Genomic DNA, 20,798 nt, shown 5'->3' on the forward strand with positions numbered 1-20,798 from the left:
GTTTTCTCTTTTTTTTTTCAGTTATTCTTTTATCATGTTTTCTCCAAAACTATATTCACTCTTACAATTTACTTTAAAATAAACTTTAAATTTATTAAAGTTGCAATTTAATTTAAAATAAAACTAATAAGACTTCTGATTTTGCAGACTCTGCTTCAAGTTGTACAAAACTCTTTAGGGTCTCTATTTATGTTTTAGATAGATGTATTAAAGTCTCCCAAGGTGTAATATAGGATATTTAGGAAGTAAGAGATAGTCTTACTTCTACTTTTCTTTTTCTGTGGATCGCTGACTGTCAGCTGTTGTCTTCTAGGGGAAAAGATAGTCTCTTAAACACTAGGATTAGATTTCAAAGTCTGAAGGACAAGATAGGCCTCTGGGAGTTCTTAAAGAGCTTTTGTCTGTACTGTGTAGGATGTATAAATAACACTATGCTGGGCTACTAAAGAAAAATTTAAAAAAATATATAAAAACTAATAATATCTTTTATTTTCTAAGCAGTAGCTCAAGACAGGGAAGTGTTCCTAGCTCATAAAGGTTTTGGTAATACCATTACTACTAGTTTCTAGTCAGCTTTTTTAGAGGAAACTAAAAATGAAGTATAATGCATGTAAAAATATGAAGTGGCTTAGGCTTTGTGTACCTGTTCTTGTTGTCATCTTCAGCGACGCAGTTCCCAGTATGGTAGCATTTTCACTGAGAAGAAAAACTACACTTGTGCAAGGCTTAAGCTCTCAGCACGAGCTGATGACATTTCCTGAAGTATTTCTGCATTCAAATAAATATTCTCAACTATAACTTTTTCTGTATGCTGTCTTCCTTTCTCCGTGGAGAGTGGAAAAGTAGGAAAAGCATAGAAGAAGGACTTTTGTCAAGAGAAAGCATCCAGATGGAAAATTAACATGCCTAAAGAACAAAGGAGTGCTAGGCAAAAATGTGTAGCACTCTTAATTTTGAAATAAAACCATATAATAGAAAACAGCTTACCATAAGCAAACAAAAGGTACCTTGTGCTTTTAAATTGTAAAACTCAAAATTTGGGTGTATAAATCTTAGAAAATTTTTGAGGCTGACTGCAGAATACCCCTAGCACAGTCAGGTGCCCTGGTTACAGCACTTGTCTCCTGGTCTACTGGAAATGCAAAGACCCAAAGCAGCAATCAGATCTGGGTGGGGGTACCCCACACCTGTGCAGAGGCCCACTTAGGCGAGCAGAGTGCTGTGCAGAGGAAGGGTCATGCCTGCGCAGATCAAGTTACAGGACTGCAGCCAAACTTTGTCCTAAATTTGGGACCTAATGGAACATAAATTTGTCCCCCTTGTGCTCTAAAATCATGGACTACTTACATAAGCTATAGGATGATAGATACAGAACGGTGCACCTGTTATTTTAGTGTGGCTAGACTACTTAGAGCAATTTTTTTGTTAGTGTGCTTGTTCTAGTTACTGTGAGATCCTATGTATAGTGCAGTATCACACAACAAGTTGTATGGAAGGTTTTTTGCTTTGTTAGTTTCCTTTTATTCACTACATCCTACTACTAGTACCCTATTATTCACTACATCCTGATTCTATCTAGGGCATGAAGACTTAGCAGCAGTTTTCTTTTAAACTTTTTTTTTTAATTATAACAATAGTTCCCAAAGTAATAGTTTGTGATTCAACTCACAGCTTGTTAACTTGTTGACATTGTATACAGATGTAAATATTTAATAAAACTAAACTTATGTTCAGTTTTCAATATTTTTTCATTGTTATGTCACGATGTCCTTAGTTTAACATTCCTTTACGTAAAGATCTAAGGCAATAAACTACTAAACCTCCACCAACAAAATCACAGGCAGAAAGTTCAGATTTCTCAGTTTCAGTTAAGCTTTGAAAAGTATTTTTGCTGCTATAGGAAATGAAAGAATCCTCAGGTAAGTCAGTTCAAGTTAATAGTAATAAAAATCCTGATCTGAAAACCTAGTAGGGAACTTAAATGCTTAGTAGGAGGTTATCAGCTGTCAAGACTTTTTAAATCACAAAGTGTTAGTAAATAAAACATGAGAACATGAACTGGTATTTCCTGTAGCAAAAAATCTTTCTGACAGGTGTGACTGAAACTATACTATTGAACTCTAAAGCATAAAAATCAGAGAGTGATATTTGGGGTTAGGTCTGTTAGTCTTTTGCTGCAGTAATAGATCAAAGAAGTCTCAACTTGGTGGTCAAGACTGAACACAAACTAACCTACTGTAATGCCTACAAGCATTTAAATTCATTGGGTATAATTTCAGAAGGTAATTATAACTTGAATTTAGAAGCAGCGTATGAACCAAGGAGTAATGTAACTATAATATTTTAATTTTGTGAATCAAAGATTAGGAGCTTTATGCAAATTAGGTTAGATTGTAAACTAACAAACATACAAAAGCAACATTATTCTGGAAAATTTTATTCTGTGTGTAAACAAAACATTAATATATAACAACCTGGCAAGCCCCTCTTTTGGTATTGTCTTTGGGACCTCTGTTCTACCTGGATTAGTACTTAACTTAAAATATCATGCTTCCCGAGGTTTTACTGAACGTCAGTGGGATCGAAAAAGGAAGTGGGAAGGGACAGGGACTAGTAGTAGATGGTGAGCCCAGGCTGTCCTCTTATATTTGGAAGAGTCACGTTAGGAGTCTTAGTCTCGTGGTTTGGTAGCACAGCAGAAGGAGGTTTGTCTGACGTTTCATTAATGAAATATCCATGCACAAGAAGCACATTAAAATTTAAAGAAAAGTGACTTGAGATGCTGCCAGTGGTTATATTTTCTCTTCTTATGCAACACAGTGAGGAGGAAGAGATGTGGTCATTTAAAGCAGTTCTTTATTCCTGTTGAATAAAGCGAAGTTTAAACATCACCCTTCCCACAGCCATTAGAACAATGATGTCAGATTTTTGTGGAGGATTTAGGGCTCTATAAAAGATCTAAGAAGGCACGAAAAAGTGTGGGTTGGTAAAGAAACGGTGTATAATGGAGGTGGGTTGACAGCTATTACATTTTGCAGTACTGTGAAACTATTTGATTCATTCTCATTAACTGCATTAGCCCACTATTTGTTCTCAAAAGCAACAAAGAGAAGGCCTAATTAGTATTTCAGAATCTTGAAAAGTATTGGCGCAGCCAGTGTCATCAGATATTTCAGTCAAGTCTTGCTGGATTGATTATAACTTGGATATGGGTAATTGTGTTATTTCAGAATCTGCTTGCCAGTTCCAATCATGTGAAGGGACTGTGTTTTGAAGACATGAACTTGTAACAGATTTGGTGAAGATCAGCATCTGGTTGAAGGAAAATGCTTCTGAAAGGTGGGCTGAAGCTCTACAAACATCTCATAGTATAGATGGTGCAGGTGGGACCTGGCGTTTGCCAAAGGTAACAAAACAGGAACCCTAAATTGGGTTCGTTTGAACTCTTTTCTCTGAGTTAAACAGTTTTTATGCATAGCTAGAAAGGTCACTGTTGTGGGGCCCAGTTTTCCATCGATTCTCATACTGTCCTGATGGCGTCTTCCCCATCCAACCTAGTAGACGTATTTGTAGTTTTGATAAAATGGGAGGAATTATCATGATTTTTGTAGCAAGAATTGATGCTTGAAATCTACTTGAATCCTTTTGAGAAGTCAGTGGTTATGTGGAAAAGGATGGATCAGCTTGATACAGTGTTGCTAGATTTTCAAGAAGCTTCTGACAAAATTCTCTGGTTAATTAAGCTTTTATAAGATTAAAGTATTTTGGTGGACTAATAACTGAAGGAGCAGTCACAAGAGGAAGGAATAAGTGGAAAACATTCACCATAGAGAAACTGTTACTGGAAAAGTTACCAAGGAAATTCAGCAAGGAATAGTGACTGGATCGCTGGCTAATGGTATTAGATTACTTTGGGTAGTAAATGTGCCGCTGCAAAGAATTACAGAAGTATCTCTTTATGTTAAATGAGTGGGCAGTAAGAAGTCATTAAATTGTGTTATTAAATGAAGTATTGTGCAGATTGGAAGTACGTGAACCAATGCAAATAGTGGTGGCTTCTGGAGTTACTGCAAGCAGTTTTATGAGCAGATCAGTGTAATGCTCAGGGGCTGGCAAGAAAGCCCCTTATGGGAAGAACGTTTAAAAAAAAAAAAGCGTTAACAGAGCATAACAAAAAAGAGCCGTATGCTGCTGTGCAAACCCTGGCTGTACCAAATATCCTGTTCTAGCCATTCCTCACCTCAAAGAAACAACAGGAAAGGCAACAGACAAAATCAGTTAGGATGATCCAAAGCCTGGAATGGTATCATATGAAGAGGGACTAAAACTAGTATTCTCCTGGGTCATCCTGAGACAGAAGAGCATTTGTCTGTCCAGCAGGGGATGTCACACAGGTCTATATAATCATAAATGGTGAATTGGTGTAATTTCTCATCTGTGAGAACTCATGGGCATTAGAAAACTACTGGGTGACAAGTTTATGCCAAACAAAAGGAAACGTTCCATACAGTTCATATATTGGAAACTGTCTGCAGAGCATTATGATGCCGAAGCATAATGAGCCTTAAAAAGCAGATGAATAACGGGATGAAAAACCTATTTAGCGCTATTAAACACAATGACACAGCCTGTGACTCAGGATGTCTGTCTTCTGCAAGCTGAAGAAAATAGAGAATATACAGAGGGGAAGTAAAATTGTATGCATGCCCAGTTCTTAGTCTTTAGTTTTTGGTCTCATCACAGGAAGCTGTTCATGTGGATTGCTGCTGCAATGACTGACTGAGGTCAGTCTTAAAGACACTAAAAGCTTTCCTGGAAAAAGAGTTGTTTGTGTGGGCTGGAGAGAGAAAATGTCAGGGAGCCTGGGAATCCAGTGAAAAAAGAAGAGGTGAGCATGTAAGTTTAAAAAAATAAAATTAAGGCGCTAGGAGGTAATGCACAAAGCAACCCTGACAGTGCCACCTGCTCCTGGAGACCTGAGGATGCTGCCCTGTGGTTTGTGCAGCAGCATGATAGCATTAGAAACCCAGGGATGAGTTTCAGCTGGCATAGCCTTTCTCATAGCCTACAGCTCAAGGGCTGCAGCTGATGTGATGCAGAGGTGTTATTCTGGGCTCATAAAGCACAAGCTGTTGTCAGCTCTGAAAGTGACCGTGACTTGGTAAGACCTCTGGCACCCCTGACACCACCCCAGATTCCCTTTCCTTCCAGCTTCCTGTTTCAGAATGCCTCCTTTTCAGAGATGTTCACTTGCTGGCGACAAACAGTGACTCTGAGCCAATTTCTCTTAATTTTGGAGCCTGTCAGGCCTCCTGCTGGTACTGTGCCAGCTGCTGATGACCAGTCCCTTACTCCATGCAAAGAGGTCTGGAATCTCTAAGGACAGCCATTTTTCCAATCATGTCTCATCAGACCTTTGGGTCAGCAGATTAATTCATGGCATGGTTATAGGATTTTAGCGTGCATTTGGCAAAGCCAAGAAAGCATGAATCAGATTCTGCATTCATCTGCTGCAGTGTTAAAAGGAAAACACATGGGTGTTGCAGATAGTGTTATCAGTATATGCCTGAGGAAATAACAGTTAACGCCTACTGCATTGTCCTGTCCAGCTCTCTTTTGAGATTACAAGGTATCTTTGCTCTTTTTGTTCAAGACAGATTCTCGTTTTTCTCACTTTTGGTTTTTCAGCCGCCTTAGTTCTTTCACCCAGTTCTTGGTACTTTGCCCAGCAGAAGGACAGCTTCTGGTTTTATGCTAAATATGGCTCAGTTTTCTACCAGGCTTAGCCTTTAAGTTACAACACAGAAATGTGGCAAAAGCAACTTTTCTTTCTCCCTGGAGCTTCTCTGAGTTTACAGTCCTATTGTGTTCCTTAATTAGAACATTCCTTCTATCCTAACTAGCCTTTCTTGATAGTTAAATTTCCAAGGTTGTTATGAAATGTTAACTCATACATTGTTTCAGCTTGATTTCTTCTCAGTGGGACACCTGACACAATAACCCCCCCCACCAATTTATAGTTTCGTGAATCCCAGCTGTAGTCAGGGTGACCTGCGTTGCTGTAGTCCTGCCCTTGACACAATTATACTTATTATCCCCATGTTACCAGGATAGAAGCACAAACAACTTGCCAGGTTAGGCCAAGTGAATGCTAGACAGCTCTCGCTTGTTTCACGTGATCCCCTCTACAGTTTGTTAATATGCTGGATGTCTCCACAATACCATGTGAAAGAAGCTGCTGCTTTAGAAGTGTGCCAAAGTCTACCATGCAGATTCAGTGCATAAAACCATGCAGCCAGAAGCAAACTATAAATAGATCTTTAGAAGGAGAGAAAGCATTGGTTGCTTAAGGGAATATTTAAGTAAGCTTGCCTCTCTCCCAGAATTCATAAATATTTAAGTATTTCTGGTCCACACTTCAAAACAGTGAACAAGCAATCCAGTGAAAGAGTTAAACCTGATCGTGTGAGCTACAGTCATGACAAACAACAATTGTTTTTCCTCAGTGCTGCTTGAAAGAAGGCTGAAAATCTGAACAAAGATTTTTGGCTGTTATTTGATTCTTCCTGGGTCGGGAAAATAGACCTTACTTTTTTTTTTTTTCTTTTTAATAGACACTGGCAAATTTCTTCCCTTAACCAGAGCAACATCTAAGACCTCATGTTTTCAGCTGATGCTAAAATTCAAAAAGGGAGACACTGTAGATATCTTAGGATGAAAAGTATCTGTTCACAGGTTTGATCCCTCAGAGATATCCAAAGTGGCTTTGAAAGCTTTTCTAACAACATTAGTTTTCTAATGTTAAGAAGCACACTGCCATATGTGATAGCCCTGCTGAAGTCAATGGGACTGTTCCTAAAGTAGGATACTATCCAGCAAGTTAAAATTTCACAATTTGTTCACATTTTGAACGATAAGACCTTCCCAGAAAGGTTCTATCTAGTTACCATTTTAATAACCTAAGAATTGGAGGGAGACTGGAAGGAGAGAAGTGAATGGACAAATCAAAGAATTGGAAAGTGTGGGTGAAGATTAAACAGATGCCTTCACCACTGAAAAAATACCATCAGAGTTAGTCAAACGCTTGGGGCAAGGACTGCTGCAATTCTGTTTGAAACTGCAAGTATGAGCACATGAGCAGACACATAGACACAATGAGAAGTGTCTATGCAAGGGATTGCAGGCTGCTGAGGGAGTATTTCCTTGATTTCCTAGAACGGCAGAATACGTAGAACAGACCTTTGCAAGCTGGCTGTCATCATATATTCTTCATATCATCATATGATATGATATCATATGATCATATGTCATCATATATTCAGCAGCTGATTTCTGTTTGGCAGGATGTTGGGACAGAAAAATCCATGTCTCAATGTCTCGAGGGGAAAAGAAAAGTAATGCCTCTTTCCCCAAAGTTGCCTACATTTTTTTCATATCAGAGGAATTATTATTCATTTCAAATTGCAACGAGTAATTTGGGAAAATATCAGCAGTAAGCTCCTTATAATGAGGTTCAAGTCTATTATTTTTCCTCCCTGCAGGCACAGCAGTTTCCAGGGATATCTTCAGGAGCTTCAGATATGTAGAGGGAATAGACTGTCAAAGCCAAATTCTCATGTGAGGATTTGAGACAATTTTGCTTTCCAAATCTTAGGCAATAAGATGCCTAAAGAGAACAGGAGGTGGAGGGGGAAAAACAATTCTGCTGTAAATTATTCTACCAGAGAGAATTTTGGTCCTGTCTTTGCGCAGACAGTGACTGTACTCCTTGTAAGAACAGTAACCCATAACTTTAGCTATGAAAGAGAGGAAGCCTAACAATATCTTGTGAATTGATATTGTTGAGGATGAATTTACTGCCCTAACTCATAACAGAACCACCAAGAATGGAAAGTGAAGGATGGCCGTGTTGCCTGTATCCTGTCAGCCCTGTCTATGTAGTAAAGCTTTACAAGTTATACAGGTGCCCATATTTTAACACTTCAATCCCTTCGCAAGTGCCTTTTATTTCTGTTCAAACCCTTTCCCAAACAATGTAGGATGACCTGAGAAAAGTTCTATGTGTGCATCTAAACAGGCCTTATGGAAACAGAGCTGTATCAGCATACAGCCTGTGTGCTTTAGATCATACTGAACATGCCTCCCATCTAACCTAAAACACATAATGGAGCATTCAGACAGCCTTATTTTAGGGACCTAAAATTAGTTGCTCCGAGTCACGCTTTAGAAGAACCTATTTTTGTCCCATACTATACAGGAAGCTTAAGTTCCTTGGCACTTCATTCAGATGCTGTCATTGCTCTTGCCCCCATCCTCCAAATAGGTTAACTTTTTTAGAGCATTTATGCAGTAGGTGTATTTCTAGTTTGTAGTCTTTAGGCTCATCAAAATGTTTCTTTTATTTAGGCAGAGTAATGTTTCTCAGTTTTTTTAAATAAGGCAAAAGAGGTAACATATGTCTGCAGATGAGATTTTTCTAGCTACAAACAAGCACAGATGTGTTGTTTTTAAAATCTGTGCCCCTGTTTGTTTGATTAAAACTAGTGATTTTAATTGCATTCACACACTTCAGAAGATTGTTCAGAATGACTAATCCTAATGCCATCTTGCTCATTGTTCCTCAAAAAAGTAATAACAGCAGTTGAGTTCCTAGGGGCAGGAGGAGAGACAAGCAGCTGTAATTACTGCTCTTCGCTGTTTATGCAGACAAGGAACTGCTACTACCCAAAAATCATTAGAGCAACTCTGTTTCCCAGGGGCAGGGGAGTAAACACTTTCACAGCAGGCTCTAATTACAGCCTTTTCTCATGTCCTTGTCTTGAAGGGATGGAGTAGCTCCTTGCAGTGAAAATGGCCTTGTTAGTCTAAAGACTTGCAGCTAGTAATTACAGATGCTTCTTCTGGGAGAAAGTATGTTGTTGCCATCTTGTCTGAAAGTGGGTGAGCGGGACAGCAGCAGCTTCCTGACTGCCTTTGGTGTCTGCTGGCATCTGCTTTGGGTGACCGACCAATTTAGAAACAGGGATGAGAAAGCCTAAGGATCCTCATTGCTGACAACATCAAAAGCAAGCTATTCCACTTCATTTTTTTAGTGGTATTATGAAGGTCCTGTTGGACTTGGTTTTCTTTTCAAAATTCTAAAGTATATAGAAGTCTGTCACTCAAAAAAAACAGATTTTAACTTAGGTACTTTTAAGTACAGATGGGTCACTAAAAAAACCACTGTTAAGGTTGAGTGACAAGTTTCCTAAATACTGATGACAGCACTTGTGTTATTTGACCTAAAGTAGCAAGCTGGCCAGCATGGGAACATATGATCAATGCGCAACGTGACTTAAGCCACTGTTAACAGTCAAAATTTCTCATGAATGGGACGATTGTATTTTTTTTTCTCAACTATAACACTTGGATTCATCAATTCTCAGGATTTAATGCCAAAAAACAACAGGTGGCAACCATATTTAAGTTGCTCTCAATTCGTATTCCTCCTACTTAATAAGAGAGGAAAAAGCTGTTGATGCAAGTCGCACAGACTGGTTCCATGTTATGAAAGCTAGTCCTTCATCATGTGACTCGAGGACCAAATGTGCTTTTACACACTGCTGCAGCCAAAACATATTGCAAACTTGAAGAACAAATGTATTTTTGACTCACTTGGCAAAATATATCATATTTTTCCTTTCAAATTGCAGAATGCCAGTGTACCAGGGAAAAAGGTTTAGTTTTTTAATAATTAGCAATTGCAACTAGTAAATTAATCAACACGCAGAAAATACCTTGAAAATGCAAGGACTGTAAGTATGCTTACTCTTATAATTGCAGATAGACTCAATCTCATTTTTTCTCATTTCAGATCCTGAAAATGGGAATAATTTCTGAGAATAAGGGGGGTCAATTAAGTTGGTAGGATGACTGAGGTGCTGATAGCATACTTTGCACTTTTTTGCCTGAAAGGTAGGTGTTTCATTCTGGTGGAAAGCAATTGTGTGTCTGAGGTACAGTAGTCACACACCCTTGAGGTGGTTTGCTGGTTCAGTTAAATAGGCTCCCTGAGGCTGGGGGTGCTTATCCACATTGCAAAATACTTAAAAGTATGTGAAAAATCAAGCTTCAGTTTTAACTTGAACAAGAAAGGGCGGAAACTGCAGTAGTGTTTTGTGTGTGTGTGTGATAATGTAGCTGTGAAGCAACAGAGTGCAGCTTTGAAGTTCCTTATGTATCTGCCAACTTCAATTTCAGAAAATTGGACTATAATTTTGATTCTTTTTCTCCAAGTCCAAACAAACCCTGCATGCTTCAAATTTAATAAACACTTTCCCAGACTGGCAACTGCTGTTTGAACAAACCACTATCGCAATCAAGTACAAAAGAAGAATTGCTTATAAACGGTAGAAAAGAAGTAATTTTAGATTTTTTTTCAACTTCAAAGCACATCTAGAATATATTAAAAATATTTTTACTTATCCTTAAATGTGCATAAATTTATTACAGCTTCTGGGCCAGTAACCCTATTTATCATTGTCAGAATATGTGAGAAAATTATTCATTTCATAGTGTTCAGCAACACCTTTTGTTTATTCCTGTTTTCACCAGCAGAATAGTAAACAAGATGTACTGCACACAGAAATTTGATCATAATCATGTTCTATTTTTAACTCAGGCCAGAAGGGAGAGAAATTCTCACACGAATTATTTTGCATAGGGTAGACAGGATGCCTCTGTGAAAGATGGCAATAACCTCCAAAACACACACACATACGAACTATAGTTCCAACTGTTCTGTAATAATGTAAGCACCGATATACATAATCTACAAGAATATGTGATAGAAAATATTGTAGGAATGGAAGCTCACTGTAAAAATACTGAGCACAACACAAAATCGTTGTCCTTCCTCTATTAAAATTGTAGTTCTAGGAAAGCGGGAAAAGGTAGAATTAATTTTGTTTCTTCAAAACCTGCTTGAAAAGGCTTGACCCTTTGTAGTACTTCAGTCAAGGGAAATTAGCTGAGTATTTTATCCTGCTTTCATCCTACAACCCAGAACAGTTATTTTCACTGAAGTATTGAGAAGGAGTTATTTGATGCATCTAAGAAGTGATCATAAACTTTCACTTTCCTGAGATGTTACAATAAAAATATTAGATGGGAGATCTACAAAGTAGCGCAGAGCTTCCTTTTGGTGCCTGGGAAAACCTTGTCTATATAAGGCTGCTTTTGTAATACTTTGCTCGTGAAGAAAGTTACAGTGCTGATTATTTTGTGATGGCTGTAAATTGAGGTAGCGTCACTCTGCTTGAGCAGGTGCATGCGAATTATTTCCTGTTGCACTGGATTTAAAACAGAAATAACGTCTGATACAAAGGCACATAACAATATGGTGTAAAGGTACTCTTCAGGCAGATGCCATGAGAATGTCTGAGTGCCATAGCCTATGCTACATCAGTTTTCTATTGCATTTCTCCTCTTTGTAGTATGTTCCATTGTTTAATCATTTTTTTTCTATCAAATTTTAAGCAGGGCTAATTTGAGCATAAAGACGAGAAAGCAGGATTTGCCCTTGTCCGTAGCCCTAAATCTAATACATTTGCAGTTGTTCAATGGTCACGATGTGATTCTTGAGGGGAAATTCAGTTAGCAATTATATTTAGTCGACAGCTGGAGATAACAGCTATCAGCACTACTTGTTATCGCGTATCCATCACAGGCTTCATCCTACACCCACGGAGACCAGCAGCAGGCCCGGGCAGCGCGGAGCTGTGCTTTACCAGCATTTTTATTTGGAATAAGCCTCTTAGCCGTTCTGCGGCCAGCCCCGAGACTAATTAGCCCCGGCACCACTAAGGGGTGAGGACCGCCGGCCGTTTCTCTTCCCCGGCAGCAGTTGGGGGAACGTTACATTTGTAGGTTCGGACTGCAGCCGTTTTAATAAACTTTATTTAACCGCAGAGGCACGAAAGAAGCGAGCTGGAAGCCGCGCCGGGCCCCGCTCTGTGACTGGCGAGGCAGCGTGCAAATGGCGGCGGGGCGCGGCGCGGGGCCGCCTCCCCTCAGGCGCCGCGGGGCTGGGAGCCGCCTCCCTCAGCCGCCACCGCCGCCTTCCGCCGCCGCGCCGGAAGGGAGCGGGGCGGAGCGGGGCCAGCAGCCGGCCGCTCGGGGCCGTTCCGGGCCGCTCGGGGCCGTTCCCGGTGCGCCGTCCCCGGTGTGCCGTCACGGCGTGGCGCCGCCGCCTCAGCGCCGGGGGCCGAGCCGGGGCAGCGGCCGCGGCCATGGCGCCGCCTCAGAAGGAGATCGTGTACAACAAGCTGTTGCCCTACGGCGAGCGCCTGGAGGCCGAGGCCGGCCGCTTCCTGGCGCAGATCAAAGGCAACCTGGCGCGGGCCGTGCAGCTGCAGGAGTTGTGGCCCGGGGGCCTCTTCTGGACCAGGAAGCTCTCGACGTGAGTGCCCCCTGCCCGCCTCACACCGCCGCGGGACGGGCTCCGGGAGAGGGGGGGAACCGAGCTTTCTGGGGGTGTCCCCGGGGTCTCCCGGGGCTGCGGGGCCGGGGAGGGTCGGGGCCCGCCGCCCGCCCCTGTCCCGCACAGCCCGCCACTAGCTCGGCGGAGGAAACCGGGGCAAAGGTGGTTTCGTTTCCTACAGCTCGCCTGGCTCTGAGAGCCTCGACAATTTCATGAATCGGGAGGGTTTTTTATGTCGTTATTTCTAAGCTATTTATTTCTGAACGCCTACTTGACCACCTGTTTGACCTCTTGCCTTTTTAGGCAAGTTGTGCAAGATGTTATCTGCGTGTAACTTCTGCTGTAGGAACGCAAAGTCTTTCTCAAGAAGGGCTATTTATTGGTTCAGTGCTAGCAGGATTAAATTATGCCTTAATGCTCTGTAAACAGAGCCTAGCAGTAAGAAAAGCCCTGCTATCTCGCCTCTGCTGGGGCACCGGGCACTGCGCGGCTCCACAGTGTGCCTGTGAAGTGTTTTTAACACAATTTCAAACAGCTTGGTTCGATACAGTATCACTGAGCGGAGCGTAGGTTTCTCTTAACGAATTTTACAAAGCATACTTACGCTATTTTCATTGCCACTATTTTTGATACTCTGGCACTAAAAACGGCATCAGATGGCAATGACTCCTGTAACTTCAATCAGTTAACCATATTTCTGTACGTTGTTTTTGCTATGATGGTATTTTCTCTGTGCTAGAAACGATGAACTATGTGCTTTTTGTAGAATTCAGAGATCCTCACTTAGAATTTTCCTTTATATATATATATTTATAAACAACTAATTTAGAATTCAATACATACTAGGCAGTCAAATCTATTTGGTTCATCTGCATTGAAATGTAAGTCTTCATATTTGCCAAGAGGCATTCTTAGATAGAATTACATTGACGGTTGCAAAATGACTCACGTGTTTTCATTATGTGACAGTTTGAACCTTCTTGGAACTAGGTCAGTACGGTTTTTTTAAACTTCCCCCCTCAGCCATCTGGGAGCTTACACTGGTTTCAGTGATACCTGTTGCCTTTGGACTTGTAGAACTTCATATACTAATCAAGCTGAGATAAACTGTACTAGTTCTTACTAAGAGAAAGATCTATATTACATATGTAGGCTAAATGTAGCGCACAATCCTACACACTTCCAAAGGATTTACGTTAGAATTACCCTGGTAGTCATTCTGTAAATTGTAATTACTGTTACCAGTTTAGGCTTTAGGGCAGTGAATTTAGCCTGTTGAGAACTACTGCTATGCTACTTTATGAATCACAGAAATGTCAGGAGGCTCTAATTTGTGGTTTTCCACCTACTACTTTGAAGTTTTAATTTATTGTGTGTTTTGCAACTTGTCCGATGCCTTTCAGTCCTAAGATTTCTTTGTGGCATATTATGTGCAGTAAGACTTGGAATATGTTTGGATGCAGGCAGGGAAGGAAACAGTGGCATCAGTTTAAAAATAAGTTGGTAAACTTAACATGAGAGGTGTTTTGCTCTTCAGCTGAACTTGACAACGTACGTCTGTGGGATTGAATACTTTTATTAAAGTTTAGGCCTAAATGAAATACTTCCAAAGTATATAGTATTCTGATTTCATACCTAAGTCAAATTACAGGATAATGAGAAAAAAATCTAATCTTTGTTGTCTGTTAATAGAGGGTAGTTCATCTCAGTGTCAGCTTAGTACCTTTTCCCTGCTGAGCAGCTCCAATAAATTTTACAGTTGTTTGATGGAGAAACATAAAGGATCCTCATCATGGTGAGATCTCTGCTTAGCCTTGTTGCAAATATCTGAATCATAAAAGGCAGAATTTTCACAGTATTCTGTGGATTAAATTATAATTCAGAATCATGTCCAACATATCTTTAAACTAACATTTTTTATCTGTTCATGAAATAATACAAACGTTGTTAGATATACAAACGCGTGATTAAGTGGGGGAAAAAAAAACACACACGTGTGTTATAAACTAGTGTAGTTGTACTTCCTCAGGTACCCTGCAACTTTATACAACTATGGATGATCTCTGTAGAGTATGAGGAACAAAAGTGGAAATCAAATATTTTTTAATTTAAAAATTTTGAATATCAGTTTCAATTTTGTGATGACAGATGAACCTGAGATCTTTTGTTTCTTACACTCTCAACAAGTGAGCGTGACTTGCCCATAGTTACCTTAAAAGCAGCTGTTTCAGCTATCCAATGTCATGGTCTGAGTAAGAGGGGAAAAAAAGGGCAAAAATGGAGCTTATCAGGTGAAATGTCTGTAATCTAATTTGCATGATTTGCTGTTTATGTGTAATTTTCCGTAACGTAAACAGCTCCTTTTGTTGGAATGCATATACAGAGTGTGGTGAGAACTTCCTTGTGAGGACAGGAATAGAGCAGTTACTTAACTAACTTGTGACTTAGGGGGACTTCTTATGCAAGTCAAACTGTATGTACCTCAAAGATTGGCATTCAAACCTAATCATTACCGCGAGACTCCTCAAACTTTGGCTAGTAAAATCTGTATCTTACAAAACACTAATCCTGTTGTGAAAGCAGGAGACTGAACGTCAGTGGTTGTATAACTTGTTACAATGTCCAAAAAAAAAAGGCAAGTTGCATCAAAGTCATTTGCTTAAATGGACTTGCATCATACTTCTGCCTCTTAGGTCAAAAATACGTTGCTGTTTCAATTTTTTCACTTTTTTTACATTTTACTGAAAAATGTTGTGCATAGTTTTTTTTTTTCTTTTTAAAGCATAGCCTGTAAATGAGGACATCAGTATAACATGAACATTTAACAGTTACAGTGCATGTGGTTGACTGCAGCCTGGGAAACACACGAGTGTCGTTCTGTACTTTTTGCTTCAGTAGGTAAGAGTAGAATTTTTGGAGCTGAAGGACGCCGCTTCTGTTCCTGACAATGTTATTTCGTGTGTTTGCCAGGTACAGGTTTATTACAAAATTACACTTAAGTGTAAGGTAAGAAAAAATGGAGCTCAACAGTTCTGAATTATGGGAAAGCCTGTCAATCAGACTGATGAAATATTTTAATCACTTTTGTAATATAAGTCTTTTTTTTCATCTAACTATTCCTCTCCCATCTTTATCAGAAAAATGTAAGCCTTCTTTTGGATACATAATGGTTATGTGCATGTATGGTGTAAACATGCACGTGATTTAAGTGGTTTTGGTGAGCATGATTCATTGTTTTCTATACCATTTGTCAAAACAGCTTTAGGCCAATTGTAATCCTCTCCTGTGCATGAGAAATTGAAAGTAGATAGCTAGGAATTTAGGAGAGAGCTCTATGCAGCTTCGTAAGTGAAGGCAATTTTTAACTGTAGCAGAGCAGCCAACTTCTAGGGTAATTTAGGCTGTCTGCTTGGTACAACAGTACACTTCCTAAAAATAGGTCTATTGTAATTGTGGAGTGAGAGGTTGGGTACCTAATACTTTTAAAGGAGGGAATTGGGTTTGGGTTCTAATTTTATTTTGTGTATAGAGGCCTTGCGCTCTGTGCAGAAAGGATGGAGCTGCAAATAGAATTTTTACTTCCTAATCACCTTTTATTTGCTCATAGCTGATCTTCAAATCTGAACCCAGTGACCAGCACAATGTAGCACAATTTATTTATAATTTTTGCAGTTGGCTGATAGAGGTTGAGAGACAGTTTCCTTACAGAAGGAATCAAAAGGGCAATGGAATTAAGATTTCAAGTAACATCTCAATGTAGTATTGCCTGCCTTCTTACAGGAAGTTTTTGATTTGCAACAATTTAGTTCTAGAATTAAATTAGTATTTTTTTCCATTAACTATAACCTAGTAACTTTTTTTTCCTCAAGAGGAGCCACCATTTATATGGTGAACAAGCATATAGTGATTAGTCCCTAGCTGTCCTGCAGGGCTCATGAAGAACTGGATATATTCTTGCCTTTAGTAGTGGGAGGATCCTCTCCTGAGGATATTTCCGTTACATTTTGCTCATTTAATCTTGAGATAAATGTGAGTAGTCTAGAATTAAATATTTAGAATTAATGTTTCTAGAATTAAACATTTTCCGACTGTCATCTTAATCCAACTGTGCAGCAAGACAATAATTGATGGTTTTAAAATCTGCTTTTTCGTGTACATAAAGCTGCATTTATGGGAGCAGTTTGGCATCTAGCTCCATTTCCCAGGCATCTTTGTATTCAGTACATTACTTTGTATTGTACTCTTTCCTCTGTTTCTTAATTAAACAGCATTTGGTATAGTAGAACTGGTGTTAGAAATGTCAAGAATGGTAACCATGCAAACGTTTTCTTTTTTGTTACATCCAGCAATGCTGACAGAGTCCCTGGATCTCTTGCGGAGTGTTTCTTTGTAGTTATAGTTTATTTTTTTAGGCTTCTGCAGTTTTGTTTTGTTTTCTTTAATAATACATGAAGAAATTAAATCACTATTATTTGTTACTCTGTACCTAACATTATGAGAGTAGAGATGTACATGTTAAGTGTGTATGACTGAACGACAACAAAATGGAAGTTGCAAAAGGTTAAAGTTGATTTCAGAAATGAGCTGTTAGTGTTCCTGTGTAGCTGGTGTGTTCTTTCCCAGATGTGTAGTGTCATGAAAAGTGTCTTTACCTTGTGTAAGTAAGCAGTTTGATCAGTGCATCCAACACCGTCTTCCCCTTTTAATAAACAGTAAGGGAAAGCTAAGAGGAAAAAAATCAGTTGTACCTGTTGTTTTCTGAGGACTCTTTCTGCGTTGTCTGTTTTATACGTGTGGAAAGTGTAGCTGTTTGACTGTTTGGTTGTTCTGTAGGTGGGTGGTGTTTGGCTGATCCACATACCTCCTGTGGTAGAGGAGTGGGTTAGTTTATATTTCATTCACTTCCTTCTGGGTGTGAAAGGAGTAAAACACATTGAAATGAACATTAGTGACAATACTGCTCAGTAAATGCAAAATCCTCTGTTGAAATCAATGGGAAAAAGAAAAAGGAAGTGACAAGAAGTGCTGTAGAAGCTCTTTTTTCTTCTCTGAAGACTAGCGATTATTGGTTTCCCCAAGCCCCGCAGCTGTCCCCCCTGTGTATTCAAAGGAAGCTGGAGGAGGAAGATTGGAAAAAAAATGTTAGAAGGAAAAGGCAAGGCAACTTACCAAAAGGAGTCAGTTTCCTGGAATAGATAAAAGTTACTAGCTGTGGGTGATCCTGGCAGATGAGTGTTGTTTGTTTTTTGTTTTTTTAAATTGAGAAATGGGGAAGTGGTGGAGTAGAAAAACGTAGTCAAGCTGTTGTCCCTATCCTGTGTGCTCTTGTGGCACTGTAAAGTATGCCTCGTGTTTTAGTGAGGGACCTGAACTTTATGTGATCAGTTTTCCCACTGGAAGGGCTGTGAGGAGTAAAAGCTTACAGAGAAGTACGAAGCATTTGAAAGCAAAACAGATAATAACAAACTGAACTTCTCAGTGTTGCAGGAATCAATTTCAGAAAACAAATTCAGCAATCAAGACAGTGAGTTTTGGTTTTGTTGTTAGCTCAGTAGCTGCTTATATTTGCCCCTCTAAGAATTACCTAGGCTGTATTACATCCAGGTAGGTTTCTTTCAGAGATCATCTTTTCATGCGATGGTTCCTGTGTAGGCATTTTGCAGTGTTTGCTGTCCCACATACCAAATAAGTGGTATGAGATCTGGCTTTCTTTACATTACTAGAACAAGCCTTGATGCTCCGCTGGTGTATATTTAACAACAAATCAACCCAAGCTCTACTGAATCTTTTAAACAAAAACAATCAACAGGCTTCTACAGAAATTGTTTTGTAAGGGGTCGTATCTTGTACGCTTTGTCTAACAGCTACTTGGAGGGCAACGTATTAGTAGTGTTTCTTATGACCCTTTAAGGAGGGTAGTTGGAGCAGTAATACAAAGGAAAAGTGTGCTTCTCAGGTGAGTAATAAATTGTAGTGGCGTGATGTGTAAAATGCTGCACTAGAACCTTATGTAACTTTTGTTGGAGGAGGTTATTTTTAAAAATTTAAATGCATTCCTTTTTTCAATCTACGCTTGAAAATAGCAAGCACCTCTTCTAAACTTAGCCCTAATGGAACTATACCTTTTAAAAATAGTAAATAAAGGGACAGCAGTGAAGCACACCTCCAGCAAAGGTCAGTGTCTGAATAAATTGATTGGTCTTACGGGAAGCTGTCAGATTTGGACTTAACTCGAAACTGGTTTTTTAAATTAGCTTCTACATTGTGTCCTGTCTCCTTCTTAAAGTGCCCCACCTGAAAAGGATAGAGTACAATAAAACTGCTTGTGTGACAGTGTTGCTCTTTTTTTAAAAAGATGAAAATAAGTACAAGGGGATGTAGAGAGTCTAAATTCAGTAGTTAGTACATTTTGAGCTGAGGTGAAAGAATATAGTCGTTGTTTTTGTGGTACCTGGTGTGAACATTATGTTATGCTGTTTGTGGAATCTTGGAAGACAGCAAGCTGTCCTTGTTTTTTTTTTTTTTTCCTGGTTATTTATTGTAAGTAAAGCTTCCTTTACCTCATTGGTTTAAAAACAGATCATCCTTTTGCTACATAACTGCTTTTTAGCATAATTCCATTTTTTATAACTACTTAGGGTTGTTAAGTTGCTTTTAGGCTCACAAAAGAAACTTCAGTTAAATTCCAATTTCCCCTTAGGAGAAACTTCACACAAATTATAATTTCAGAGGACCCTATAGTGATTAGGAATGCTGCCTGCCAGTATTTACGAATTCTTTAAGGTTTGTACTTTATAGGTACAATAAATATCCGTCTTCCTGGCTAGCAAAAAGAAGTACTAAATTTAGTGTTAGGATTGCCCCTGGTTATAAATCAGTTTTTCTTGAAAGAGTTATTCTAATTTCTGAGCACTGGAAAAAAAAAACACAAAAATGACAAAAAAAAAAAAAAAAACAAAAAACAAACACCTGTATGTATAAAAGACTAGTCAAACTATGCCAGAGATAAAATCTGGATATTATATTAGGTAGTACTTTGTTGGATCATTCTTCAGGTTTTTTTCCCCAGTGATTGGTTTCAGGTATCAAAATATTCCCTTGCTAGATATCTTTTCAAATCTATCAAACAAGAACTTAAATTAGGTTTTCCCTTGTTCCATTAAACAGCAAGCCAGGCAGGATCTGGCTCAGGTCTTAGCTAAAAGGAACATGCTCAAAAATATTGCTGACTCATCTTGTGTTTTGCTTGCAGATACATCCGGTTATATGGGAGAAAATTCAGCAAAGAAGATCACGTGCTTTTTATCAAACTGTTGTATGAGTTGGTAACAATTCCAAAACTGGAGATCAGCATGATGCAAGGATTTGCACGCCTGTTAATAAACCTGTTAAAGTAAGTACGGATTTCTGATGACTGCTGAAATTTTCTTCTCAAAGTAGTTGATCACTTCACTTGCTTCATGGTGTTAGATACTTCAGTGCAATAGTATGTTCTGTTACAGGTTACTTCACTTAATCCACCCTGCACAGATGATCTTGATTAGAAAGAGTTTGCATTATGTAAACACCTTTCCCCTTTCAAAGCTCTATGTGTGGTTTTGAAAGTGAAAGAATGACAGTTTTTCAGTATTAGGAAAAGGAAGCACCCCAGAGAGCTAAGTGTTAAGGCTGAATCCCAAACAGGGAGGAGGTGAAGACTGTCTCACAACTTGATACGCTTATTTCACTTAGTCAGACTTTTGTTGAAGACCTTGACAGCTTGAGGTCATAAAGAAATTCTGTACGTGGTTGGGTTGTAAATTCCCTGACCTCCCTGCAGTTTATGCCAAATGCTAAAGAAGAGCATGATTCAAAGCAGTATTCCTGATCTGGGCTATTTTGGTGTGCAGTAGGTCAGCGTAGATGTTTAATCCTGAAGTGCTCCTTGTTTTCTTATATTAGGAAAAAAGAACTGCTTTCCAGGGATGATTTAGAGTTACCATGGAGACCACTTCATGAAATGTTGGAAAGGATATTATACTCCAAAACAGAACATCTTGGATTAAATTGGTTTCCCAAGTAAGTTTGCATTTTAAAACCTAAGTACTTTTTATGCTTGAAAGTACAGTTACAAAGGTACTGTTAATATCTGTAATTAGGTATACCGTAAATATTTTTGTTTATATTTCATGAAATTGATTTCAGTAAGTGCATGTGAGGCTACAATAATTGATGGCAGGATATACACGATTTATGCTTGTTACACTGTTCCTTTCTGAACATAATCAAGTTCCCTTCTAAGTACACTGAAACAGGGTCTCCATCAACTTGTTTTCTGTCTGTGACTATTCAAGTATTA

General features: G+C 39.1%; 1 protein-coding gene across 3 annotated transcripts in view; it reads left to right on the forward strand.

The window, feature by feature from the left end:
- The window catches only part of PSME4 (proteasome activator subunit 4), a 77,377-nt gene that overhangs the window by 3,347 nt on the left and 53,232 nt on the right, over nt 1-20,798 (forward strand). For 2 of the 3 annotated variants that reach the window (XM_066995421.1, XM_048078954.2), the window contains exons 1-3: nt 12,114-12,439; nt 19,713-19,853; nt 20,402-20,518. In XM_066995421.1, coding sequence (XP_066851522.1) covers nt 12,270-12,439; nt 19,713-19,853; nt 20,402-20,518 — 428 coding nt within the window. In that variant the 5' untranslated portion in view covers nt 12,114-12,269. Of the gene's footprint in view, nt 1-12,113; nt 12,440-19,712; nt 19,854-20,401; nt 20,519-20,798 lie in introns of those variants that run through there. The other variant, XM_066995422.1, reaches the window with a different exon arrangement.

The sequence above is a fragment of the Anser cygnoides genome, chromosome 3 (genome assembly GCF_040182565.1).
Source record: "Anser cygnoides isolate HZ-2024a breed goose chromosome 3, Taihu_goose_T2T_genome, whole genome shotgun sequence".
In the NCBI taxonomy this organism is placed as follows: domain Eukaryota; kingdom Metazoa; phylum Chordata; class Aves; order Anseriformes; family Anatidae; genus Anser; species Anser cygnoides.